Source organism: Festucalex cinctus, chromosome 15, assembly GCF_051991245.1.
Source record: "Festucalex cinctus isolate MCC-2025b chromosome 15, RoL_Fcin_1.0, whole genome shotgun sequence".
Classification (NCBI taxonomy): domain Eukaryota; kingdom Metazoa; phylum Chordata; class Actinopteri; order Syngnathiformes; family Syngnathidae; genus Festucalex; species Festucalex cinctus.
Window position 1 is genome coordinate 12,707,424 of NC_135425.1, and position 27,605 is coordinate 12,735,028.

At 39.7% G+C, this 27,605-nt stretch overlaps 2 protein-coding genes across 3 annotated transcripts in view; one reads left to right on the top strand and one right to left on the bottom strand.

Annotated features, from left to right (window-relative positions):
- The window catches only part of ric1 (RIC1 homolog, RAB6A GEF complex partner 1), a 40,508-nt gene extending 18,391 nt beyond the window's left edge, over positions 1 to 22,117 (bottom strand). For both annotated transcript variants that reach the window (XM_077497729.1, XM_077497728.1), the window contains exons 1-7: positions 21,545 to 22,117; positions 17,490 to 17,597; positions 5,383 to 5,462; positions 5,063 to 5,170; positions 1,878 to 2,023; positions 1,439 to 1,575; positions 214 to 305 (exon numbers count right to left, since the gene is read on the bottom strand). In XM_077497729.1, the coding sequence (XP_077353855.1) occupies positions 214 to 305; positions 1,439 to 1,575; positions 1,878 to 2,023; positions 5,063 to 5,170; positions 5,383 to 5,462; positions 17,490 to 17,597; positions 21,545 to 21,685 (812 nt within the window). In that variant the 5' untranslated portion in view covers positions 21,686 to 22,117. The remainder of the gene's footprint in view (positions 1 to 213; positions 306 to 1,438; positions 1,576 to 1,877; positions 2,024 to 5,062; positions 5,171 to 5,382; positions 5,463 to 17,489; positions 17,598 to 21,544) is intronic.
- Positions 22,118 to 23,270: 1,153 nt separating this feature from the next.
- Positions 23,271 to 27,280, top strand: exosc2 (exosome component 2). The gene is made up of 9 exons (XM_077497734.1): positions 23,271 to 23,434; positions 23,704 to 23,805; positions 23,885 to 23,930; positions 24,009 to 24,098; positions 24,355 to 24,420; positions 24,501 to 24,569; positions 24,636 to 24,812; positions 25,668 to 25,796; positions 27,010 to 27,280. Exons 1-9 carry the CDS (start codon positions 23,313 to 23,315, stop codon positions 27,088 to 27,090), a joined length of 882 nt encoding a protein of 293 aa, XP_077353860.1. The 5' UTR covers positions 23,271 to 23,312; the 3' UTR covers positions 27,091 to 27,280.
- The last annotated feature ends 325 nt before the right edge of the window (positions 27,281 to 27,605 follow it).

The window sequence follows — 27,605 nt, forward strand, 5'->3', positions numbered from 1 at the left end:
TGCTACCACACATGTTTCCGACAAGCACACGCTAGGAAACCTGTGCAAACATGGGCCGACACATTCTCACACCGGACGCTCAACAATCGCCCTCTGTGGCACGCAAGCTAACGCGTGCATGCTTGTCGAGCCAGCGCTGTGTTGTGGCACACGTGCACATTCACCTTCACATTACTCCAACACAAACACACAAATGTTGGCGAGGCCACCTACCTGGCGCAGCCAAATGCCATCAGTCTGTACTTGTTGTTGACGGCCACGCAGGTGCCGTCGCTCACATCTGCGGCCCAGACGCCCTGCAGCTGCTGGACATGCAAGAAATGTTTATAGAGTACTGGTCAGCTTAGAGCTTTAATTCCTTAATAAGAGTTGTTCCCAACCTTAAATGTCAAGTCAACACAAAAAAAATATTTACAATAGGCCCGTTAGTTTAAGAATGACATTCTGATTCATTTTGTGTTTGTGGAATATGAATTAAGCAGCAAAATCACTAATTTTTATCCATTTTGACACTTGGTGTTGACTGAAAATGACAACAGCTCACCTGTTTTTCGAGTTTGCTCATGTGACATTTGCAAGCTGGGCCCTGATTGGTCGTTATCTGAGCCGCAAGCAACTGTGATGTCATTTTCAGGTGACAGCAAGTGGCAAAATGGCCACCTCCAGAGATGGATAAAAAAAATCAATAAAAATAGATTGGATTTTGATACTTAGAACATTGTTGTAAAGCAAATTTTGAGGTCGACTTCCAGTTTAATTGAGCCAAGGCAGATATTTGATATTCGCAAAAATGTCACTGAAAGTCAATATACAATTTTGTAGAAGAGTAATTGTTATGCCTGTCACTATATGTTGCTTACATAGAGAGATAACAAATATATATCTTAAATATATCTTTGGAAAGTAAATTAAACATTTTTTCAACGATAAAGTGTAATTGAATAATTTCTCATGGCACAACAGTGGTTGAGAATGACTCATGCACAATCATGAAAAGCATCCTCAAACAGCAATGGCATTGCTTGAAAGAGTTTGCAGTGAGACAATCTACTTTTTTTTCTGATGAAAGAAGAGACTTTAATCTTTCTTTTGATAGGTTCCATGTTTTAGCATTAGAACACAATATTCTGTGGGCCTTGCAAAATCAGTCAAAATCCTTCCACTAAAACAGCCGGGAGCGAACGGGATTGCTTCTGTAAAAATGGCTGGGAGCGAATGAGTTAAGAAACATTTCATGATCTCTCGAAAAACAAATTGGCCATTGTGACGGGAAACTATGCTTGCATTTCAACCAGGCTTGTTGTAATTCCCCTGCTCCTGACAACAGCTCGTCGTCTCATTAAGACCAATCAGACATTCAGTTCACTGAGCTACAATGTATGCGTGCAAATCAGAACGCATATATATCAGGCGCTTTGATGTGTACAAGCGTTCTCACGTCTGCAGTGATGGTGCTGCTGAGCGGCGTGATGAAGCCCAGACGGCCGTCGCTAAGCACAACGGCAAAACCGTCCAGCGTCTCGCAGTACTCCACGCAGCGGATATGAACGCCTTCGAGGTCCAGGGATGGACCGCCTACACACACACACCCACACACACACCAAAACACATTCAGTCACAGTTCTGTGCAACTTATTTTGTGCCATGGTTCTTAAACTTTCTGGGTCCAGTCACTGGCAGCTCTAAATCCAATTGGGATGATTTTGTTAATGTCTCCACCTACAGTAAATATTCATGACATATTTACTAGAAGGGAATGTAACCAAATTCAGTTACGTATATATATATTTTTATTATTATTTATTTTTTTAATTTTTTTATATTTGTGGCCCAGAGTGGTTGGGTTGAGTGTCGCATTCTGTGCGGTCTTGTCGCACCTCGAGCAGACTGCAGGTCCAGCGAGAAGGGGACGGTGGTGAGGCCGATGGCCTTGCGTCCGTTGCTGCCCGGGCCGTCCCAGTGCAGCACGTGGAGGTAGCCGTCTGCGGTGCACACCAACAGCTCCTCCTGGAGGGACTGGAGACTAGCAGGAGGATAAAGCACAAATGATTTGATCAGATGATTAGTAAGAATTGAGACATAATGTTTTTAATCGGTTTTGGTACAAGGGATGAAATGGTTTAAAGTTTACTAATAATCATTATAATATGACATTTTTACATGGAAAATGTTAGGGATAGACCGATTATCGGCCGGGCCGATTATAGGTGCCAATATTTGGCATGTTGACAAATATCGGCATCGTCCTTCTTACGAATCTGAAGGCCAATAAAGCTGGAATCTCACCGAGCAGTGAATGCTTGCGAACGTAGCAAATTTTGTGTTTTGTAAGATGTTCACAGACACTTTTTACTTGTTGCAAAGACATTTCAAACATATTCAGACAATTTGTCACTGTATGCCAAGATCTTTTGAACCCTGACGAAAACCCAAAATTACATACATTTAATTTTGCATACATGTGTCACTGCTGACACTGGGAAGTCCCAACACTATTTAATTTATCAAAAAAAAATAAAAAATTAAAAATTTTTTTTAGAAATGATGTTGAAATTTTGAAAAACTATTTACAGTAGAAAACTTTAGAAAACTATTTATTTATTTAATTTTTATTCATTGCAAACACTGGGAAGTCCCAACACTTTTTAATTTAGAACAAAAATAATAATTACAAAAATTAAATTTAGAAACGGTGTTGAAATTTTGGAAAACTTTATTTACAGTAGAAAACTATTTATTTATATATTATTTATTTACTTGCTTAGTTTTGTATTTAGCTTAACACATGGCAATGACACTGTAAGTTCCCTACAACTTCTATTAAACATTTAACACATTCACTGCCAGCCCAGCAAAAATGCATCATTTGACGACTTTTGCCGTCAATGGCAGTGAATGAGTTAATTAAACAAAGCTGTCTATTAAAATTAAAAGAATTGTTTGTTTTTTTTACACTATTATTTTCTCTTTTACTGCAAAGGAATATCGGCTTGAAATATCGGTTATCAGCCTCCTTGACGACAAATAATCGGTATCGGCATCGGCTCTGAAAAAAAACATCGGTCTATCACTAGAAAATGTGGTTCTTTTAAACATCTGTTTGCGTTTAAAGCAATATTTTTCCCCAAATACATATAACTCTTTTGCAATGTTTTTGGTCAAGATATCCCTTAGTAATACTCTTATCATCATCTGATCACATTTTGGTCATGATAAAAGTGATAAGAACTTCTAATTCTATTTCAACACTGGTTGGTGTCACACTCAAACGACTCGTTGCGCTGCACAAAAAGGCCCCAGTGTGCACGTGTGAAGCGGTTCATTGTCTTCTACGCATCAGTGCCAAACGAACTGCGTGGGGGAGGGATTTTTTTTTTCTTGCTAGTTTCAGCAAAAATAATCCAAATAAAAATAAGACACCCACTCAACGCCCGCACAAGCAAGCTGCCCAAGCGAACCGCTAAAAGAGCGATCGTCAGTGCCACGGCGACAGCTCATAACGGCTGTCAAATGAATAAAGCGGAGGAGATGATGGCGATGAATGTGCAATGAACAATAAGAGCTCGAGGAGGGTTGAAGTGACAGCTCCTGTCCATCAGCAAACAAAGAGGATGCTTGGTAGGCTGGAGAAAAAAACACTGACAATAAAATAGGTTTCCTGTAGATTTTCAGCATTTGACAGTTTGCATCCTATGTAAGGCAGAAAAGGAACAAATCAGATTGAGAAAAAAAGCCAAGCATCTTTATTCTTACATGTACAGTATCTGACAGAACAGATGCTCCTGTTTTTAATCAGTAATGCTGCTGGTGCTTGCACATACTTAACTACAGATTGTGGTCTTTCTTCTTAATGCCTACACCACATTTTTAGTTCAGATAGTTCAGTGATTAGCATATGTTTCTCCACTGAAACTGCACCTAATCTAATTTTTCTAAAAGTTGCATTTTAGAAATAAATTGCTCCAAAGTTCCTCCCACACAATTCGAGTCGAAAATAGACCAGGCATAGAACTGTACTACAAAAATCTAGAATGCTATGCAAACCTTTGTTATTGTGATTGTTTGCCAGACAGCTTGTTTACATATCTTACAACATAATAGATCAACCGGAAAAGCTTGAACAGTCAAGAGGCTAAAAGGGGGCATACTTCAGACAATAAAGCTGCTTTGTCACTCCATCTTTGCTCAGCTCCACTCGCCAAGGTTTAGATCAAAATAGCACAATTAAAAACTGCAAAAGCCACGCTACATTGAACACATCACTCACAAGATGATGGGATACAAAACAACAACAATGGAGGAGGGTGAGGTAGTGAATGCGATTAAGCATGGTACACGATATAACAAAAGATAAAATAATAATTAGGGATAGACCGATAACCTATATTGGGCATTTTGACTAATATTGGAATCAGCCTTTTTTCCAAAAACTGACAGCCGCTACAAGGTAAAGCCAAAACTATTTTAAATCTGAGGGAGTTGTTTATTATTATTATTATTATTATTATTATTATTATTATTATTATTATTATTATTATTATTATTATTATTATTAGAAATTTAAAATTAAGAATATTTTCTAAGATTTTTTTTAATTTCTACATTTTGAAAAATCTGAAAAATTGTTCAATAAGCATGAATTAATTAAAGACATTACAACGGTCAAGATTGGCATTTGCATTAAAAAAAAAATTGACGCCAATATTTCTTCCCCCTTTTTACCTAAAAATGAATATTGGCTTCAAATATTGGTTATTGTCCTCCTTGAATACTAATAATCGGCATTAGTATTGGCCCCGAAAAACAAACAAACACAACAACACAACTGTCTATCTCTCATAATAATAAATAAATTAATAAAAACACAAACAACTGTGCTGAATTTGAGCACTTATCCTCTCTTCTGATCAAAGTCACTATCCTGAGAGTGTAGAGAGCACAACTTACAAAGGTCGACAACACGACATATGACGTGCTCAGGCGGCATAACCGGCAGACGTGACAGACACCTGATGCCTGGATGAGATGACGAGTGATAAAAGTGACAAAGTCAGCATCCTACCAGGTGATGGGGGCCTCCAGATCGACAGGCTTCTTTATCTCCAGCGACAAAGCGGGGGCGCATTGCTCCTCCTTGTAACCTGGGGTCACCTTTACACGGGGGCTGCCCCTGAGCAGACGCATACAAACACGTCACCAATGTAAAAAAAAATAAAGAAACGCAATAAAAAGGTGCAACTCATGTCCCGACTTGTTCACGTCTGCTGCTATGCCATGTAGGAATGTGAACCCACCAACCCAACAGAAGAGGTAAACAAGAATGGATGTTTTTTGTTTTTTTTTGTTTTTTTAAATACCAGACTTGATTATGGAGGCACTCACTTTGGGTAGATTGGTTCGTAGAGGTACTTGTCATCCCCACTACCCAGTACAGAGAACAAGAGGATGTAGCCATTGGCAGTCTGAAAGCAGAGAGAAACAAGTTCAGTCAGTAAAGTGGCATCAGTACATTCTGCTCTATAATTAATTATTGGCGGACTATGAGCGAGAAAGGCCAAAGGGCCAAACAATGATATGAGATAAGAAACTACAACTATACTATGAAATTAAACCTGCAAGGAAAGTAGCTATGAATAAGTCGAATCCTGATTAGGATCATCAAACTTTGATCCCATCCTTTGTTCACATTTGCTGGCAAAGAAAAAAAAAATCACAATTTAGTATTGGGAGAATGGTGTCAAAGGCATTTTTTAAACTTTGTTTGAATTCTCAAAATGATCAAACTGATGCCACGCTCCGTCCATATTAGATGACATGCAGAAAAGCTTGTTAATTTGGCATCCATCTTGCAAAAATATCTTGTTTCAAACCAAAATGGTTGACTTTTCTGTTCAACTTTGGGCATGGTTCCTTGAGACTTTTTCGTGCGTAATGTTATAATAGAAAAAGTTAACCAATTTGATGTCAATCGGTCGAGAGGTGTTGGTGGCAAATTTATTTTTAACTTCACAGGAGCTCTCAAAATGGTCGAATTTTATGCCATGCTATGCCCATACTAAATGGCATGGGCAAAAAACAACAACCCCAAAACAAAACATAATAGATCATCAAACATCCGTCTTTGAAACTTCCAATCGATACTTATTTGGGCCAACGACTTGAAACTTTTTCATGCATCCGGTTATGATAGACATGACATCCATTTCAGGCTCGTTAAGACTCACTAAAAATGCAATTCATTCTTTTCAGGAATTAGTAAACAGAGTGATTCCAATCAATACAGCATAGTCCTTCACCAATGCTGAGCAAGCGAAACTGTACACCCGCATAGCTGAATTTTGTTCTATCATTATTCATCTCAGTAGTAAGGGTGTCACGATTTCGATTTTTTATCGAAATCGATCGAAATTACGTCACGATTTCGAGCATCGAAATAGAAGAGAGGACACACGATTCGATGCCCCCCCCCCCGCGCCCGCCGCCACCGCCGCCACCGCCACCTCCCAGGAAAGCAAATGAGACGCAGCCATTCAGCTACTAGCTAACGGCACTTGTTAGCTGACTTCTCCTGCAGTCATGATGGCAAGCGCGGACAGACACAGCAATGGTGCTTCAAGCCGCTCCCGCTTCTCTCGTCACCAGTTTGGAAACATTTTGCGTTCCCGGTGAGTTATGTCGACAACGTTCACGTTGTCGATAAAAAGACCACAGTTGCAAGATATGCTATGTGCGCGTACTGTACTCGGCCACGGTGTTACGCCCGGCTCGTCAAGGGGAAGGGAAGTAACACAATAACAGAAAATATAGAGTATATAAACACGGGTCGACTTTAACATCTGAGTAGTTTTAATTGAAATTTCAGGCAGGGGTTTGACAAGGGAGTGAAAGTGGAAGGTGAACAAATAATAACCGCATTTGACAGAACTGACAGAACGGAGGAGAAACAACAGTAACCAATAGGGGTATAATACACGGATACACAATAGCGTCGCGCTGGCACAGTCGTCCAATCGGAGTGTCGCGCTGGCACAGTCGTCCAATCGGAGTGTCGCGCTGGCACAGTCCTCCAATCAGAGTGTCGCGCTGGCGCATTCAAACTGAATGGCCCGAGCCGCCAGCCGTAACAACGGGAAACACGACAAACATGACGGGACATTTACGCAGGCATCACAAAGATTTAGATTTATCAAATTCAACTAGAAGTGGGAAAACAACGGTCCAACCAACTATTTCATCCTCATTTACAGTGAAACTTCCACACACTTCAGCTCGCGCGAAACGCCAGATCCATAGGTCTATTTATAGCAGCAGACCTGCAGCCTTGGAAAACGCTGGATTCAAACATTTAATTAGTGTACTTGAACCACGCTACAGTATGCCCAGCAACTGTAAATGTTGGGATATAGTTTGTTCAGGCTGTATTTGTTCCATGACTTTGGATACAATATATTTTTTGTTGTTGTTGCACATTGCACATTATTTTAAGAGGAACGCACAGCACACTGTTGTAACCAAAAACAGTCAATAGATGGCAGGCACCCACTGTGACTTTTTGTTTTTGTTTTTTTATTTTTTATTTTACACTTCAGTAAGAACAAGACGGTTAACTTTATATTGTAAATAAATTCTTTGAATTTGATCATTCCTGCCTAATGTCAATTATCATATATTACATAAATTTACACAAAAATAATATGGAAATTGCATCACCTATATGTAGCCGATCTTTTGAAATAAGATTTACTGTACAATGAATAGAACCAATGATCATAGACTAGCCTTAGCCTACAGAAGCATATGCCTCTGTGTTATAAAGTGGGGGAGCGGAAAAAAAAAAAAAAAAAAAAAAAAAAAAAAAATCGAAAAAAAAATCGAATCGTGACCCCAAAATCGAAATTTAAATCGAATCGTGGAGTTGGCGAATCGTGACACCCCTACTCAGTAGACTTTATAATGACTAGGATATGGGGAGACGAAAAGGATAAAAATCCTCTTCTTCTACCTCAGGAACGTAACTGTTAATGAGCGTTTGACTGTGAAGATGAAAACTCATGCGTTAAAAATCTCTTGGCAGAACAATCAGAACTTGATCTCTGTGGTAAGTCAGCCATAGTGAACACGTGAATGACAACAACAACAAAAAGCTGGACTGGAGTGTATTGATTTAAGTTGTACACATCAGTTGTCACATTTTCTACTGGTCTCAAATGAGACACGTGGCTGCCTTGCCATTATTACATGACAACAACCAGACCTGCATTTAAGTGGTTTATCTAAAACTTGCATGATTGTGTAAAAAAGCAAGTGCACCAGATCAGTTTTTATCAGCATTTGGAGGTATTTCACATTCAAATTGCGCCCTGTATCCTCTAGTTATGACTGATAACAACCACACCAGTGCCACAACAAACAAACCATGTTTGCTATCTACACATTAGGACCCAATTTCATAGTTGCATACGGCTTTGACAACATACTTTATATGTGTCAAAACAACAGTTAAAACGGATCGTTTTGCCGTAGGATGACAAGGGTTTTGACAACAAAATGACTAGACAGACTTAATGGTTGAAACATGAACCTGAACCTGTTCTTAATCGAAGCAATATTGCACCGCCTAACAATGACCAACGCCTGCATTAAAAGAGACTAATGAATCACCTAAGCCGCCACGAAGATAGACCAATCACACATCACCTGCCTCCATTTCGACCTTGAGGAAACACTAACAGGCGGTAACACAAGGCGACTGCAATTAACAGACAGACGTCTTTACTAAGCTGGAGAGCTGAGGTGGAATCTGCAAGGCTGACTGAAGTATGCGGTTCTAATAAATAGCCCAAGCTGTTCGAGCAAATAACAGCAATTCACTGTAGGTACTTACAGTTTTTCTTTTGATTGTATGAAACCTATGCCATAGAATATTTTTTTAGCTGCTAAATTAGCATAGGTACAAATTCTGATTGTGTCGCCAGCATTGGAACAGAACTGTTGTTATAAGTTATCTAATGTACTTTTCAAACGCGCACCTATTGAACTTATTGAACCACACATTACTGCTCAGTAGAAGTGTGGCTCTAGTCTAGAACCACAAAATCTAATAAAGTGGGGTTGTATTTTTTATTTATTTTTTTACTACATGAGGTTGTTTAGCTCAGAGGCTTGCGGTATTCTATAGCATTTTCCCCCCGCTGGAATTTTCCAATGCGGCAACAGAACTAATGGTTGAGGACCCGAACATTATTACAGACAAGATAAAACCAGGAGCAGAGAGACGGTGTAAACGCAAGCAAGCAATACGAAGCTGTAACGGGAGGAGCACAGCTTTGGCCTGACACGTGACCAAGACCTCGGCTGAGGTCTGCAAAAACAATCAAGACTGGTGAGCTCCAAACCAAATAACTGAATGTTTCTGTCTCACGGGCTCCTGTTTACCAGGATAGAAGCAGCAAAAGCTAAGCAGCTGAAATCACACATTGAATGTCATTTTGGTAAGAACCCCCTCGGGGCAGAGTCGAGGCTTGAAGAGACGACTGTGTGACCAACGGGGTCTTTTTGTCACACAATTACGTCAACCGCAGCAAGTGGTTTTGTGGATTTTCCATCAATGGTGTAAAAGAGCAGCATTGTAAGCTCCATGCCCGTCATAAAACATTGCTAGCTTTCGCTGACAGTGTGACGAGGGTGACATGAATGCATCCAAAAAACAAGTTCCCCTTTTTTTATTTGAGGAAACATTGCTTTGGAACTGCTGACCTTGACCAAAAAACATATGCTGTTTTCATGCATATCAACTTCAGTAAACAACACACAGCTGGCGGCAGAACTTCTTCCTGCCAAGTAGATCCAAAAACCAGGAAAAAAAAAAAAGTTCTGAGGATTGGCAAGGTATTTGTGACTCCACACACATCCTTGACATCTGTAAAGTAGGAGCTCAAAAAGGTCTGTGCTATACTCAAGATGACCAATGCTAGAAAGACCACACATAATGTCTGTCGTAGTACCGAAACTGACCTGTGAGAGGCAGTATGGCACCACAGGGCAATCCAGACTGCCGAAAAATACAAAAAAGAAGAAACTTGTCTGTCGAAGCTATTTCTGAGCAGTTTGAGGAGGGAAAAAATACTCTCAAAACACCACAAGATAATCGTTCAGGATGATATTTTAGAGTTTAGACTGATAATCTGGTTATTACTGACTTTGACCAGAAGGAGGGAACCAGGATTAACCACATAAGTATAAATTCAACTTCAACTGAAAGTTAAGGCACAGTGTTTTGGTGTTTTTATGTTTCACAGTGGTGAACATCTTTTTGCAACTGTGTAGCAATTAAAATGGTTAAAAATATATATTAATATTAACAGGCTTTGTACTTAAATGAGTGTGAATAATGTTAAAATGTGAACAATAGTTTCATGATGGCCACAGTTTGACCCTTGAATGGATTCTTTCCATCATTTCCTATGGGAAACATTAATCCAAACAATGCACGCATGTAACTAATGTCTTGGGTGTGGGGACTCTGACTTTCTTTAAATCTGCAGTCTGTAATCTGCACAAGGAGGAGGGGACTACTACCTCAAAGAAGAAAAGTTTTGGTGAGACCCCTTTCCCAGACAGCTGCTGCACTTCAAAGCGTATCAATTACAGGAGGTGAGAAACTTAAGTGCAGAACGAAAACTGGGGGAGAGAACTTCAAGTCTCAATGGTGTTTGCTATTACGTGTTTGCATTACGCGAGCAGGAGCATTCTTAAGGCAATTTGGCTTTCAAATATGCAACATGCAAGTCTCTGTTGTATTTTTAGTTTGCCAGTAAAAAAAAAAATATCTCAAGGCACCACTGTATTTACATATCTGCTCAAAGGTATGCAGAAATTTGTTTGAAAACAGGCATTAAAAGAACAAGTCACATGATAAATGTAGCACCTCTTCAAACAACCTCACGCTTTCACACATGCAGATGTTCTCGAACAGGAAGTGGTCGCCATTCTGCCGAGGACCCATTAAGCACACAAAAGGGAGTCTGGCAGCACTTTAATAAAGATGTAAAATAATGTGAGGGATGCCAAGTAACAGCTCAGATTCCAGTTCAAATGCGGCTGTACATTACAAAAACTGTCACCTTAAACTATCCTTTACAACAATGTTGCGATAAACAAGGTCACATTAAATACTGACCAGTATAAACAAACAAAACAAACTGGAGATCAGGCTGCCATTCCACTAGTTGCGGCTCGTAATCAGAATGAGCGGTAAAAGGTCAAATCAGCAGAAAAACACTGAGCCTTCTTTCGCATGTTTGAACAGGCCCTGGAGGACAACAGACACAACTATGGAGGTTCAAAGTCATAGCCTCCAGTTACTATATGGGAAGGTTTCCAAATGGGTGACCGCTTACTCACTCGCACAAGCAGACAAACACAAGCTCAGCCAGTCGCTGCCATGCGGATGTTTAACAACACCAGCTTGCGAGGGGTGCAGATGTTTGCTTGCAACTGCAGGATGTCAAGTAGCACACAGCTGCCGGGTACTCTTTACCCAAGATGGAGAGAACTCGTAAACCACCGCAGTCAAAAGTATAACAAGTTTGTGGTAATATGCGTTATAAGTAGGGCTGCATAATTTTGGAAAATAAAATACTGGAGTCACTGGACTCGTACTGTGTCTGAAAAGAGTGGTATAGATAGTCATTTACATCTCAGGCTTGATTTAAACTGTAAGGTTCAGTTGACACACTTCCTGTTTGTTGCTCCCATGTGACAGAATTTGGAGTTGCATCATGGTAGTGTAAATTTAGAAGAAAAAAAACGCAGGGAAACAGAAATCTTCAAATTGGAATCAGGCCTCGTCCAAATATGGATGAATGTCGACATATCAGATCTCTGCATGGAATGTAGTGTAAACAGAGAGCGGATATACCTAAAAATACAGCGGATGGTGATGTATACACATAAGCCAAACATCAGCATAAACACCACAAATAAACATTTAAAAATTAAATCTCAAGTGAATGCACAGACCATAAAATCTGGTCTATATTAGAGGTGTATAGAAGATGAATTATGGTCTAACATGCTACATCAGAGATGTGTCTATCATTAGCTAAGCAAAGTAATGTTTGAGCATGTGGGTTGTTGTTTTCCATTTGCACAGGTATTTTGGATATGTATCACTTGTAATGTACAAAATCTGATACAGGCTTTAAATGTGAATTGTAGGGAATAGACTGATTATCGTCCGGGCCGATTTTGATGCAGATATTTGTAATTTTGACAAATGTCGGCATCAGCCTTTTTACAAATCTTTAGGTCGATAAAGTTGGTATCTCAGTGAGCGGTGAATGCTTGCGAACGTAGTAAATTTAGGGTTTTCATCAGGATTTGTAAGATGTTCACAGTTTGTATTAGACATTTCGAACATACAGACAATTTTACACTGTTTGCGAAGACTTTGTGAAACCTCTTCCGAAACCTAACGAAAACCCAAAATTCGCTACATTCGCTTGCATTTGTCGCTCTGATATACAGGGAACTTTTTATTTATAGATTTATTTAGATTTCCACTTTATAAAAAAAAAATGAGGCTGACACTTTACACTTTTTATTTATATATATATATAAAAAAAAGACAAGCTAGAATTTTGGAAAACTATTTACAGAAGAAAACTATTTACTTGCTTAGTTTTAAAATTAGCATAACATGCTAACGACTCTGGAAGCTCCCTTCAACTTTTGTTATATTTTTTAAACAAAGCTGTCGATTCTTTATATGTTTCAAATTAAAAGTACAAGTTTGTTTTGTTTTTTAAATTTTGACACTAATATTTTCCCTTTAGCTGCAAATGAATATTGGCTTGAAATATCGGTTATCAGTCTCCTTGACCAATACAGTAATCGTATCAGTATCGGCCTTGAAAAAAACACATTGGTCCATCACAATTGAGCACTTGGAACTGCAGAGTAAGTCCCGCTTCAGAGGCCTTAAGGGACAAACTCCTGCTAGGTCTGTCCAAGCCGGACAGTGAATGTGAATCGTCCATCGAGCCTGATAGGCTAAAGACCATAATGACAGCCATTAGTGGAATTAGACACAAAGACGACACAGAGGGAGATCGGCCTGAGTTACGTGTCCACAAATATGAACTGGGCAAGGGGGTCCATAAAGGGAGCAGGAACAAAAGTGCCCGGCTATAAAACACCATGCTACAAACTCACGATACAAAGAAGCTTTTGGAGATTGTTGAAATCCAAAGCAGAGGGAGGGCAAATCAGCACCCCCCCGCCCCCTCCAAATAAGTTAAAGGCCAACAGTTAACACTCTACTGGTTGAAAGCCAACAAACAATAAAAGTTCAGCTGGTGTCGTGGACCGGCCTTAAGAATTTGAAGCACCAACAACAATATCATAAATCCTCCAAGGCGAAACAGCCACATTAAAATGGACACCTTTACAGACACCTACTGTGAAAACATCTTACCATTGAACTTAGGAGTTTTTCAGACACAAGCTATCACTTGGCTATTTTTTTTGTCTTGAGCTGTAGTCCAAACCTTAAAATTAAATGGGTTGTTCTTTGGCTTTTTGGATGCAAGTGGGTTCTCGGTTTATAAGGGGCTGGTGCCAAATTTGGACGCTATTGTAGCGCTAACCAATGCTAACCTGGTAGTGAAGTCAACTACACTGACTAATAGACTATGTCTTCTTCCATATATTCTTACACCCCATGCCCAAAGTAGTTCATTGTCTGCTATTCTTCTGCCAACTTCAAAAGCGTTGTAAACAAAGGATCCCTTGTGTCTGGTTTTAATGCAAGCTAAGCTACCATTGCTTTATTGGCGATACACTGGAATCATCCTCTGTATGGCCCAATTCCAATAATATAGGCTCCTTCGAGTGAGGGAAATGCAGCAGATGCTTGTTGGCTGAGAAAATTGTGGGTAAAAATGCTCTAGAGTACCTCAGCATGACTGTATCATAACACAGAAGGAACATTTGGGCCGCAAAACAGGATGTACAGCCAGAAAATATAAGTACTTCATGTAGCTTGTGGTACTACGTTGTTTCTTGAATCCATGCCACATAAACAAATTCACCTCTTTCAATGTGTTGGACAATCATACAAATTAATAAAAATAAGATGTAAGTGGAATTAGTGAAGGGTTTCGGTGGAGGACCGCATTAAATTTAAGGTCTGCACAGGGTGTGAACAGCTAGACAACATCTGGAAAACAGCTGGTAGGGAATGTGAGAACAAGAACTCTTTTTATGTATATACATTTAAAAGTATGTTCATTTTTAAACGACTGTATATAGCAATGGTAATTCGGCTTCCTGGATAAAACATCCCCATTTTGCTATTGTATCTTCACATAATCAGCCTTCGAATCCTTCAGTTGTGGCTGGAGGCCTCTGATGTGAGCTCACAGTGTCCTCAATGACCCGCGAGTACCAAAATAAAAATAATGTCATTCCAACCTTGAGCCCAGGCAAATGTTTGGGGCAATTTGCGAAGGAATTGCCTCAAGGCGTTCCCCGAAACGCCGCGCTCACAATAATGGCCAGTCGAGCGAGCATTCCCTGGTATTTTTAAACTCCAACCGCCGCTGCTCCCTGTTGGTTTTGGCTGGGGTTGTGCTGGAAATGGGCCTGACCTTCTTCCTCAGACACATTCACAGCATCCATTCACGTGTGTTTTATCCCCACAAGTATGACAAGAAGAAGAGGGAGGGTCAACAGAGAGACGTGGGGTCAGATGCCTTAAATGCTAAGTGATTTATTCACTGTTTAATTGCCGTTCACATTGTTCGCAAATGGTAATCACTTTGGAGAACGCAACCTTGAAATTACAGTGCAGGGGAGCCTCAGTTTATGGCAAAACTGTGTTTTCTATGGTGACCTATATTAACGCAGTAGTTAATTTAAAATTCCACTAAATATTTGTACAAGCACTACATAGCATTACATACAAAAAAAAAAAAAGTCTAATAAAAAACAATATATACAGCAGTTGCTGATGACTGGTTTCTAACCTTAAAATTTCATATCTTGGTATCTATATAAACTGGGGAGCCACGATAGCTGAATATACAGAAAAGAATTATGAGAAGTCCAAATCAGTCAAACAGAACAACCAGTAATGTCAAAAATAGAAACACAACACAACAACATTCAAACGGATGACAAATGATATGATGCTAGCCCCTTTAAACACTTGACACTATGTTTTGGTAAAAAAATAAATAAAATTAAATTAAAAAAAAGCATACATGGTATCTGCGAAAGGGAACCCTAAAAATGCAAATGTCCTTGACAGCATTTCACAACACACTGCACATCTAGGCCATAGGAATGTGATGATGCATGAAGATGCTAAACGCTAAACTGAACTCCAGAAGGAAAGAATTTTACTAGCTATACTTTATTTGTGAGTGGTTAAAACAACAAAACCCGGTATACTGATAAAGATTGGTGATGCATCATGCAACAATACATTTTTTTTTAGACCGTACTTGATAATGCCAACAACTCTTGCAATAATGACGAAAATGTGTTTTATCTTAATCAAATATCGCATTGCCACACAGACTGTGACTGCCGAGCACGTAAAACACAGATAATGTTAAAAATTTGAGATTATTTTACATTTAAAAGAAGTGCAATGTGTCCGCTGTAAAGCAAAACTGGCTTATACGAGTGCACGTCTGGAGGAAACGTTATTATTTAAAAAATATATATTTTGAGGTTTGAAGTTCTTGTTTTATTTCTGACACATTCATTTAAATGTAGCCTGTCACACAGGGCAATTCAGTTAGTCAAACTGGAGGCACTATGTAAAAGGAGACTAGGTAAGAAATGAAGAACAGAGTCTGGTGGATATATAGAAACGACGCCATGTTACTTATGTGTGTAATGTACAGTATTGGCACCGGTCCTATTAAAAACAAATATTATTTTTGGAGATTTAGTAACAATGTTGCCCGCTTCAGTCTGTGAGTCTTTGTTTTCCTGATTACATCGTCTTTAGTGGCAATTCCACAAAGGGTTAGCTTTCTTTTCTTTCTTTTTTATTTTTTTTGGCCTTGATTTCTATCACGGCATAGGTTGGTCCCATCGTGTGTGCATCTCTGGGAGAATCATGCTGCGCTCTCATCTTTCAAGATCAGAGGGGTGAATTCTGTTTGGGTAAACCGACGCTAATCGTGTCAACGTAGTGAAGTGTGAAGAGGACCCAAATGACGATATTGACAAGTCCAGGCTGGGGAGTTTTGGATCAATTTACATAAATGTGTGAATGTATGTAAGTATGTGCTAATATTCACAAACAAGTTGTAAAGGCTGCTCTCCCTCAGTTTGTTAGAAAAGAGCAATGTAAACAAGTAAGATAATATGACAACTTTCCTTTTTTAGCTTTTTGTTAGCTATTATAGATATATCCTTAACACAGTCTGGAAGGAACAACAAAGTTTTGACATCTTAGGTTCTCCTTTTAGGAGTCAGTTTGTTTGCTTGCACTTTCAAGAAAACAGAGTGTAAAGTTCAGTCTTTTTCAGAAACGTATCCACGCCATAACTGCCGTGTAAACAGTGCTATCACTCAACTCTTTCACTTTGATTAACTTAAGACTAGGAATAGATACTACAACAGCATAACATCATAGTTCATTGGCTTTTTGGTGTGAAAGCGCCTATAGTGACATGATAACCTACACGAGTCACTGACACATTCACACAATACATCAAAGACATGGTTGCGAACTATTTACTACCATTTGGTTCTTTTACTGGCTACCGTTGAGTATTTACCAGCTACCATTGCACTTTAAATTCCTATAGTTAACTAACTGCCGATAATGGCAAAGTCTCCTTATAACCAGACAAATGAGCACGATTGAAAGGCTCTGGACTTCAGACAAAGGCGAACATGCTTTTATGGGCCCTGCGACGGCGTGACAAATTCTCGCTCCATTGAGTCAGTGCCTTGTTTGAGACTGTCAAGGCATTTCCTCTTCAGTCAGTTGGTGAAGCTTCTGTGTGCAATTACTCATTTCAGGCTTCAAATATAAAGATACAAAATTTGATTTTTTTTTTTTTTGCAAATAATCAACACCAAGTGGGACACAATTGTGAAGTGGAATGAAAATCATATAATATTTTAATAAATAAAAAACTGTAAAGTGGGATCTGGCCAAGTACCTATGCCTGTCCAAGTGTCCTGTGTATTGTGGATAAGTGTATTGCTATCAGAGGATAACTGCTCAGGAAAAGCTCATACAGCTGACAATCGCCAGAGATGAAAAATGTCCAGTATGTACCCTGCTATAGCTTATGTTTTACTTTCGAAATTATTCATCAGCGCCCCCGTTGGTTACATGCAGAGTGCACTCCAGTTTGACACAATTATCCAACAATCAATAAAAAAAAAAGAAAACCCAACAGCCAATGGACTACTAGCGGCATCAAAGTTTGCTGTAGTCTTGACTCTTTACTTACCACCACCGCTATCATGGAGTCGTCCGGTTTCCATTCGGCCTGCTGGTAGAATCCAAACTGTGCCACCGCCTTGGCAGACTCGATGTAGCTCGCAATCAAAACACTGGGCTGCGCGTGAGGACACGGGAGAAGAAGAAAAAAAGTGTTTTAAAAATCGTGTGCAGGAGCGTACACATGCGTGCCTCGACAGAACTAAAAACATTGGCAAACTCAACAATAACATTCACACGGCAAACATTGAAGGCTCATTTGGAATAATTTACAGTTCTTAATTCAGACTCGGGTGAATAACAGGTTGGAGTTGGAGCGTAAACGCTGACATGGTGTGCTTGTACTGTAACTTTCTGTTTGTACTGATTGACTTGTAATGTCTGGCTGCCGGCAAGACACATTCCACATGTGCTGACGTCAACATCCACCGTGGAAGTTGACTTGCTGCCATTCATTAAATGAAAAGCATTATCTTACTGTAGGGCTTAGGGATTACCAATCAGTTATATCAATTAATTAGACTATATCTATGTGTCAGGATTATTTTTTAGCAGCTTCAGTAGCTTATAGCAGGCATGTTTGCAACTTTTCATTAACAACATGGTTGCGAACAGTCAATATATGGACTGCCATCTTTTTGGTTCTGCAACACTGAATACCCATAAAATTTTGGTTCCAAACAACGACCCATTTTCAAGGGCAGATAAACATCAAGTAACATTAGACTGGAAGCAGAGAAGGCTTCAGCTTGGCTTCACCATACAGCGTCGCAGCCCCATGATTAAAGCTTAATAATGTCAGTGATATCTGCACACACACGACTCATTAACATCACGTCTTATTTTGCATTGCCGCAATAAAAACTATTCCATGTCTGCAGCTAAAAATACAGTGGTGCCTTGACTGATGGCTTTATTAAACTACGAGGTGTTTTTACTTTGATTTGCGAGCAAATGTTTCTTTTAATTTTATTTAATTACTGTAGATTTTGTAGAGTATAATATTATGGAGTGGTTCTTATTAAAATGCACATTTTTTTGGGGGGAGGGAACTTGTATCACAAAGCATATCTCAATGATGCCACGTTACGTTGTTGCTTCCCTCGAACGGGGCTAAGCTACTGTGCGACATGGATTAGTAATAACACCTTGAAAGAATTGACTGTGGGCTGAGCCTGGGCTGGCTGGGCTTCAGGACTAATAAGTGGATTTAAAACTGAAGAGACATTGCAGAAAGACGCACAGTATGAATCAAGACTGGAAAACAAAGGCAAATTGAGGGAATTCTTGAAAATCGAATGATCTACTAAAATTTGAGTGGAGTGTTGGCAAATAATTCCCGACCACAAGTTTTTTTTAAGTACAGTACAGTTCAGTTTTATCTTTAACACCTGATTGTTTTTCAATATTTATTCAGGTTCAATTTTCTGTTATTTGTTTCTAGGGGTTCCTCCCTTTATTCTCCTTTTTAGCAGGTACGGAGGGTCCTGGTTTTTAATGGCGCTCAATGCCCGTTCAGTTACTGTTGTGCTTTTGTACTCTTTATTTGATTGTTTATTTTTAATGCATAGAAGTGTGTTTCATATAACTGTTTACTGCAAACATGACATTATTACAGAGCTTGTGTAGGTTAATGAGGTAAGACTACAGTGCATTCAGCCTTGGCCGGCGGTTTATGTCTATGATCTAGAAGCAGAACTCCGTAAACCCATAAAACGAGCAAAATACACCAAAAACAAATAGTTCATATAGATTTTAGTAAATGTATTGTACTTAAAAGTTAACACAACTGAAATATACTTAAATGTACACAAAGATCACTATTATCAGACAGAATCTCGAGTTTGTTTTGAACCTGCCCCCAAAGAGCTCCCTGCGGGAAGAGTGGCTGAGCTCATCCTGCACAATGGACTGAGCAGATGTGCTAGTCACATCTGTCCATTGTACTTGACACAGCAACAATGCTGGGGAGAAAAGATCGAGTGGAAGCAAAACATGGTCACGTCCTCCACGGTGGAGAGAAATAAACAACTCTGATCCATTGTTGACTGTACCAAATTAGCCTGCCGTAATAAAAGCCACTGAGTGGTCCTGTCCTCCATATCTCTTCATTCCACAGAGGTTTGCTAGTTATCATGCATGAATTACTCTTAATATTTGTAGAAGGTCTTTTGTTTACACGTCAAATGAGATTTAGGCAAGATGTGGGCTGAATAACGCAACAAATTCAAATCTAGTATTGCATTCTACTATATTGTGATGTCGATCCGCAACACTGATGCTATCTGTTCGCCCATCTTTGGCAACTTGCATTATTTGTTAGTATTAAACTGACATTAAAGTAGAGCTATGCGGTTCTTTTAAATATGCAGTGTGTAATTCTCTTAGACTTAGTATGACATTTAGTTTGACACAAAACTTGTACTGGAATCCTCTTTTTGAAAGAATTATACACTGCCAAACTGCTGTTTGGGCTGGGTTCATTGCTATTATACAGCACCTCTCAAATTATTGCTTGCAAGTTGAAAGACAAAGCAAATACCATAGATAAATCGGCCAAACAACAGCTTGCATGTCGAGGGACAACTGCAATACAAATATTAGATGTTACATATTACATGTTTTTAGATGGCTGTTGAAGTTGGTTTAGTCTGCACGTGCAGATTGTTCATTGTGTTCCATGAATGTAAACAACACAATGGGGCATATTCACTAAGAATGCGCTGTGTTCGGTAATAGCGCGAAATATTGCACCACAACTGCACCCGCAGTCTGCGCCCAGATACCCACCTATTCACTAAGGATATTGCTCTAATCATATACCGGCACAAACACGACCACAAAACTGACAGCTTGGAGCATATTTGCACCTGATTTACCACACATGGCAATGGATTTGCGCCAAGAACATGGTTGTTAACAGTAACAGTTGCGAGAAAGATGACATTATCAGAAATCGAGGTTGGACCGAGATTAAGCGTTCATAGTGCCATTAAACTGTTCAGAGCAGAGAGAACGACAACGACGTCATTCATTCATAAAGTACAAATTATTGGTGGATCGTTTTTTGAAAATATATTTTCAGAGGTTGGCGTGCAGTATGCATCTGGCACGTAAAAAATGATCGTAAAATGCCTCCCCGCCATTGCCTATCAGCCCAGGTTACGTTATGTTGTTCTAAAGTTTAAACCAACAAGGGAAAATCCCCCCCCCCCCCCTCTCTCTCCCTCTCTGCGTGATCTACCGTGCATGTTGTGCTGCAAATGGCACGCACTGCTGTCATGATCCCAGGATCGAAGTTGCGTCAGGTTAATACATGCTTTCCAAAAACATTATTTGCGTCACGCAAACGCGGTGAGGCTATTTGTGCTGGCGTTAGTGAATTAGACGGTGTATATCAATGAGTCTCATTTGCATTGGGGTGGGCATATTTTGCGTCAAATATATGCAAATTATCTAATTTACATACGCGCAAATAACACCGGCGCACCGTGACGCAATCTGTTTGGGAGCGCACTTAGTGACGGATTTCCCCATTTGCTCGTGTTTAGTGAATTAGGCGCTCCCAGATTTCTCCATTTTTGTCGGTTAGCGAGGCGCAAAGGCGACGCAAACCTTTAATGAATATGCCCCAATATATGCAATGGTATAATCAGACATATGCACTTAATTAATTGGAAATGGGGCCAGCCATAAAAGCTCAGTTATTTTTTTATTAATTTGTCACCGTCAGAAAGAATTCAACCACGTGTTTACTATTGCTGTTAATGCTGGTTGATGCATCATTGCAGGCTTGTGTCTGTGGATCCCTAGAGAAAGTTGGACATGTACAGAAAACATTCATCAAGTGCACTACGGTTCACTGCGGGGTCAATTGCACAGACGAGGTCGCTTATACATACGTTTATCTTTGATCGTATATGCGTTACAAAACACCTTTACCTGGAAGGATTCCTTTACATTCCTCATCAGTGGTGATGCAAGCATGTCTAATATTGTACAAGCATGTGTTTACAGTGATTAAAAAGCATGCTACCAGTTTAATGCATGGTGCGGTTCCCTTACCCGACTGAACCAAATACTGAGCTGCGTCTCGGAAAGCAAGGCGAAGTAGAAGCGCTGCGAGCTGGGCTGGATGTGGAAGGGCTCCTCCGCGCTCCTCAGCGGGCACAGGAGCCTCCGTGGCCAGCCGGTGAGGAAATACATGACGGCCAACTGGCCCCTTTTTTTCCCCTACTCCACCACGAATGTGTACTTGTTAATCCGCTTCACACATATTGAGCGATCAAGTGAGAAAACAAACGAAAAACATGTTAGAAATACAGCAAATGCATTAGTTGCCGCTGTGGGTCCATGAACGTTCCACGAGAACAATCCAACGAGCCGATGAAGCTACTCGGCTAGCCCGGGCTAGCGGATCGTTCCCAACTTGACGCTAACGAGCTCCCCCCGAGGCCGAAAACAAGAGCGAGCAAACTGGCAGCAGACGTGCCGGCAGCCCCGAGAATCTCTTCCAGGTGTACGTGGGGCGATGAACGTCAACTACCAGCTTTGTCTCAATGGCCAAGAAGTCGGTTCCAGTGATGTTTACTGACCGAACGGCGCTCCGCTCTCGCTCCTCGGTGCCTTCTCACCGACGCCATATTTTACTCGACGCTGATTGGCCACTGCGAGGAAGTTTGGGTTGTTGACATGTGACGTCACTCGACGGCGCCACGTTGTATCGGTTTGTCAACACTGACGCCTAGTGGTCGTCGTTATTTCTGCAAAACTAAGTGCAATACAGCTAGTATTTCTATTTTAAATGCAGTGCCAGTAGCATACTTCAGGTTTGTCTTGATGAAGCAACTTGAAACACATTTTTAGGGACAAGGACTACCGAGAGCCCTTCCGCGCGGACATCAAGATTCTCATGTTTTAGAAGGCGTGCGACTAATCTTTGCTTCATTTGGTTGAGGAGCTTCGTGTAGTGCTGTGCCGCCATCTTGTGGCATCTATACGCAATTATAAAGCTTTTTAACGAGTTTTAGCGAATAATGCTGCTTTTAAGATTATTATTATTTGTAGTGATTAGAACATAATTCACCCACGGAACGTTGGGACGAAGGGGGAGTTTGTTGGGATGAAAGGATGAAAGGATGAAAGGATAAAAGAACAAAATGTTGGTAGGTCTGTGAGCCTCGCGCAGAGTGAGTGGTTGTTGCTGTTAAACGATGAGAAGCTGATATCAATAAACCGCCGGTCTTTGGCTCCGAACTTCAACACTCTGCCTCCGACTCCCGTCACTGCTCGCTACATATTATTATTATTATTATTATTATTATTATTATTATTATTATCATTATTATTATTATTATTATTATTATTATTATTGCACTGTAGAATTACATTTTCTTATTTATTTAAGCTAAACTGGGTATATTTTATGAACGTTGAATATGAAATAAATAATTATATTGAAGGAATTGAATAAAGGTGCTTAAAATGTGACTTTACATTAATACATTATCTGGTGATTTAAAACTTATGATGAGGACGGGTACCCCGGAAAAGTCAATTTTGTTATTTCAGTTCAATGGTATTTTTAATGACAATACATTTGCATTTAATGTTTCAGAAATGTATGTTTTCGAAAATTTATTTATTTATGTACAATAGTTAAATTATTATTTAAGTAGCTATTTACGGTATATTATATTTTCATCATGATGATTTACACTTGTTTAAAAAATGCAATTATTCACTATTACAATAGATGGCGACCTCCGTAAAAATGTCACCTCCACAACAGGAAACAGGACGACGAAGAAGAAGATTTTCAGTGTAAAGCAGCATGGCGGCTGACATGAGATTACCAACCATTAGGAAACTAATCTCTCATTCTTGTTCCACTGGAGATAGAAGAGATTTGGTCGTGCCTGGCGATGTGATCACGTCAGACTCTGGTTTCATGAGGTACGTTTGTGTGATTGTTCGATATTAAGTCTGCTGTCTGCGCCGTGTAAATGTGTAAATGGGGACCCCGAATATATTTTTTTTAAGGTGAAGAATTATGCAGTCTTTAGGCTTTCCATCGGTGTGCTTTTATTAAGGTTAATTTCTCTAGGCTTCATGTGCACGTATCCCCCCGAGTCGATCAGAACATTGATTGCAATTTCCGTTACGGGTCATGGCCTTATTTCTGACCTGTGATAATCACTGACCATTTCGTTATTTATCCCCAGAGGCCACGGTACTTATGTGGATGAGGAGAAACTAACGGCTTCTGTGGCTGGAGAAGTGCAGCGAGTGGACAAACTAATCTGTGTGAGACCACTCAAGACCAGGTAAACTTTAGGAGTAAAATCGGCGCTAAGATTTAAAAAACAAAACAAAAAACTATTATGGATTTCTGTTGGATTGCAGGTTTAATGGAGAGGTTGGTGATGTGGTGGTTGGTAGAATCACACAGGTATTATCTCTTACTTCTTACGGTTCCCATGTAATGCTCTACAATTATCCTATTTAAGTTTATCATGTGTTTGTGTAGGTACAACAGAAACGGTGGAAGGTGGAGACAAACTCCCGACTTGACTCTGTCCTCTTGTTGTCTTCGGTCAACCTGCCTGGAGGAGAGCTGGTAAAAAAAATAAAATAAAATAAAAAAACAAGCAACAAACGTGTTTCGACTTGACTGTATTCTTATTTCATCAGCTAATATATCAGTTATCAGATTATAACCACCGTATCGGATATTGTCATATGGGCATCGGCCTCCCCAAAACATCGGTCGGGCTCTAAATTTTATAAGTGATAGCTAGTAATGAACAAGTGTTTGACACTTGTGCCACTGCTGTGTTGTTCAAAAGACTTTCTATTTTTCTGTTATCTTCCAGAGGAGGAGATCAGCAGAAGACGAGCTCACGATGAGAGAATATCTCATTGAGGGCGACCTCATTAGTGTATTCTTTCTCCTTATTTCCCAACATTTGTTGATCTTTATATATTGCACCTATAATTTTTCTCACCTGTGTGTTTTCAGGCAGAGGTGCAGTCGGTGTTCTCAGATGGCGCCTTGTCGCTTCACACTCGTAGCTTAAAGTACGGCAAAGTAAGTTGAACAGCAAAATTGTGTTTTAAAGTTCAAATGTGGCTCTTATTGTGTCCTTGATTACAGCTTGGCCAGGGAGTACTGGTCCAGCTTTCTCCATCTCTCATCAAAAGACAAAAAACTCATTTCCACAACCTCCCATGCGGTGCCTCCATCATTCTGGGTAATAACGGCTTTGTGTGGCTGTATCCCACACCGGGACAGCAGGAGGAGGAGGCTGGGGGCTTCTACACCAGCCTCGAGGTGAGACTTTTGTTGAATTAGAGATAAAATGTCTTAAAACAAAAAAACAAACAAAAAAAAAGGTTAAAATTTCAAAAGGTTAGTGATATGTTTTTCATATGTAAATTGTAGTTTGCCATAATGTGTTCTGTATGTTTGCCTCCTGAAATTGGTTAATTAAAACCTTTCTTCTTTTTTTTAAATGACTTTTTCATTAATAATTTATTGTCAATAGATTTTATTTTATTTTATTAAATACATCTAAACCCCTTATCCTCAGGGTCGTGGGCATGCGGCAGCCTATCCCAGCTGTTCGGGCAGTATGATAATAATTAAAAACAAAAAAAACACATTAGTAATTATATACATATCTTTTTTTGTTTTTAAATGCAAATTATTTAATAATGTAATACATTACGTCAGTCATGTTCCTCTCTCTCTTTTATGAACAAATTGCGCAACATGTTCTTCTCTTACCTTCTTCTCTTTCTCCTTGGAGGAATGTGACCATAACATGATATACATTGATACCACCAACAGGCCACTGGTGGTACAGCAGGTGGCTAATGACTGAAAGTTTGGTCTTCTAAAGACACAACAGAGGCGCTGTTTTTGTATTTAAAGAGATATTTTTCATTAAAAAAAATGTTTTATTTTTATTCAGTTTTTTTTTTTTATGTTTTTTTAAATATGGTTGAGTTGAGTTAAAAAATAGTAAATGATATGATGCAAAACTATTGATCTTGCCCATCTGTCAGTTTAAAAAAAATCAAATGTGGTCCATGAGCATGCAAGTGTGCCCATCCCTGACTCAGATCCTTGTGAATCAGTCTGTTTTTAATTGTTCAAGTTTTTGTCTCCCCCACCGCCTCACAGCCTATCAGCCTGTCTGACCGTGAGGTGATTTCCCGGTTAAGAAACTGCCTGCTGGCTTTGGCTGCGCACAAGGTTCTCGTGTTCGACACCAGTGTTCTGTACTGCTACGAATCTTCACTACAACACCAGGTAGGAAGCAGGTAGAAGCACAAGGGTTGCGACTTCCAGTTTGTGTTGTTGATTGTTAACAAAATATTGTGGGGAATGCCCATGAAGTCATAATACAGTGTGAGTTTAACCAATATATCTGGGGAACAAATTCCTCTTAACCGTCATGACCACAGCTGCTTTTACTTGTGAAAGTGGTGCAAGAGTGTGATAAACGTCAATCCTAGACGATTTAAGTATTTTCACACCAACTAAGTGTATGTGGTGCATGGACACCTCACCAACACTACTAATTGAGTAATCAAGTATGTGCCTCTTATGAGAAGTAAGCACTAATCTGTTCCTCCAACAAAACTCAATGCAGCTCTGCTTTCCTTTTGGTTTTGACTTGGGAGCAGCGGCGTCACACTCGTGGAGGATGTGGCTGCATGATTGCGCCACTGCATAATAGTGTTAACAGCAGTGTAGTGGAGCTGTCACTTGAAAGTGACTCCTGATCTTCGCCCAGCCTAGCTGGTGTTGTCATCGTTGTGAGGCTGTTTTGTTACGTAGCCTCTTCTTACAGGAGCTTGCGATGGCAATCCAGCAGGCATAGGCCAGATGCCAGCCTGTGCACTGCACCGTGGGAGGGTCCACATTCGGCCATGGTGCAATAAGTTGCTGGTGACGGTGTTAGCTAAGTTCCGTGGTATGAATAAACAGCCTTCCATTCCGTGCAGGCGAATATGCCATCGTTTTCCACTGTGTGCCCTTCACTAGGCATTGTTTGTGTTCACCATGGATACAGCACCAACTGGCAGATTGCATCCCACAATGCAACAGGGCTTTGCCACATACAATTCTAAAAGCATGTTGCATTGTGCGAAGTGGCAGACATGTATCTGCAGTGAACCTTAATAGGACTGTATGTGAAAAGGATAAGACATTGCACAGTGATTTTGCTAGCAAACACGTTATCGCTCTTTAAAGTATATTTTTCGCTTATTTCCGTATTACACAGTATTTGTTTTAACCGCATGCACCGATAAAAATAACTTCCTGGTAGTTCCGCTTGAGGTTCCGCTGTATTCTGGATACAAATAATTGTACAGTATTTGGTTTTATCTTGCACCATTTAAAAATGAGATGAATATTACTTAGGCTACAAAAAATAGAACATTTAAAAGCATGTTTAAAAACATTTATTTGATGCACGGGTGTGCTAATGCTATGTTTGTGTGTGTGGTCTCTGCAGGTTAAAGACATTCTGAAACCAGAAGTGATGGAGGAGATTGTAATGCTGACACAACAGAAGCTTATTGAACAGGAAGGTTAAATCGAGTCATTTACAGCCGGCGCTGAGTCACATGCTGACCAAATCAACTTTACAAATATTTCCCTTTTTTGTATGCTCTCTGTAAAACTATTACAATTGTGCTTTTGTAATAAAACAAATGCAATAAATTGTCATGATTTTCAGTAAGGACCATATTAAATTCAGGAATTAAAACTATTTTATACACTCATGGTTCTGCAGGGGGTCCTTGAATCCATTTTTTTCCTCTCTACTGTATTGCAAAGTTTTAAAAATGGCAAAAATAGATTTTTACTTTTGTACTTGAGTACATTTAAGTCTCTCTCTCTCTCTCTCTCTATATATATATATATATATATATATATATATGTATATATACACACACGTAAACAATCTACGTACTTTTTCCACTTCTGAAAACCACTATGGGGGGGGGGGATACTGTAAAGAGAACATTTTTCACGCCGTTCGTAACCTCGAAACGGTGTATGTTGGGACCCCAAGGCCCCGACATGCTGACGACTTCCTCTTTCTGA

Bases quoted from the DNA above. Each gene is read 5' to 3' on its own strand.
- exosc2 (XM_077497734.1), top strand. From the start codon at position 23,313: ATGGCGGCTGACATGAGATTACCAACCATTAGGAAACTAATCTCTCAT. The intron at 24,099-24,354 runs GTAAAAAAAATA...GTTATCTTCCAG, and splicing joins ACCTGCCTGGAGGAGAGCTG to AGGAGGAGATCAGCAGAAGA. The intron at 24,813-25,667 runs GTGAGACTTTTG...ACCGCCTCACAG, and splicing joins GCTTCTACACCAGCCTCGAG to CCTATCAGCCTGTCTGACCG.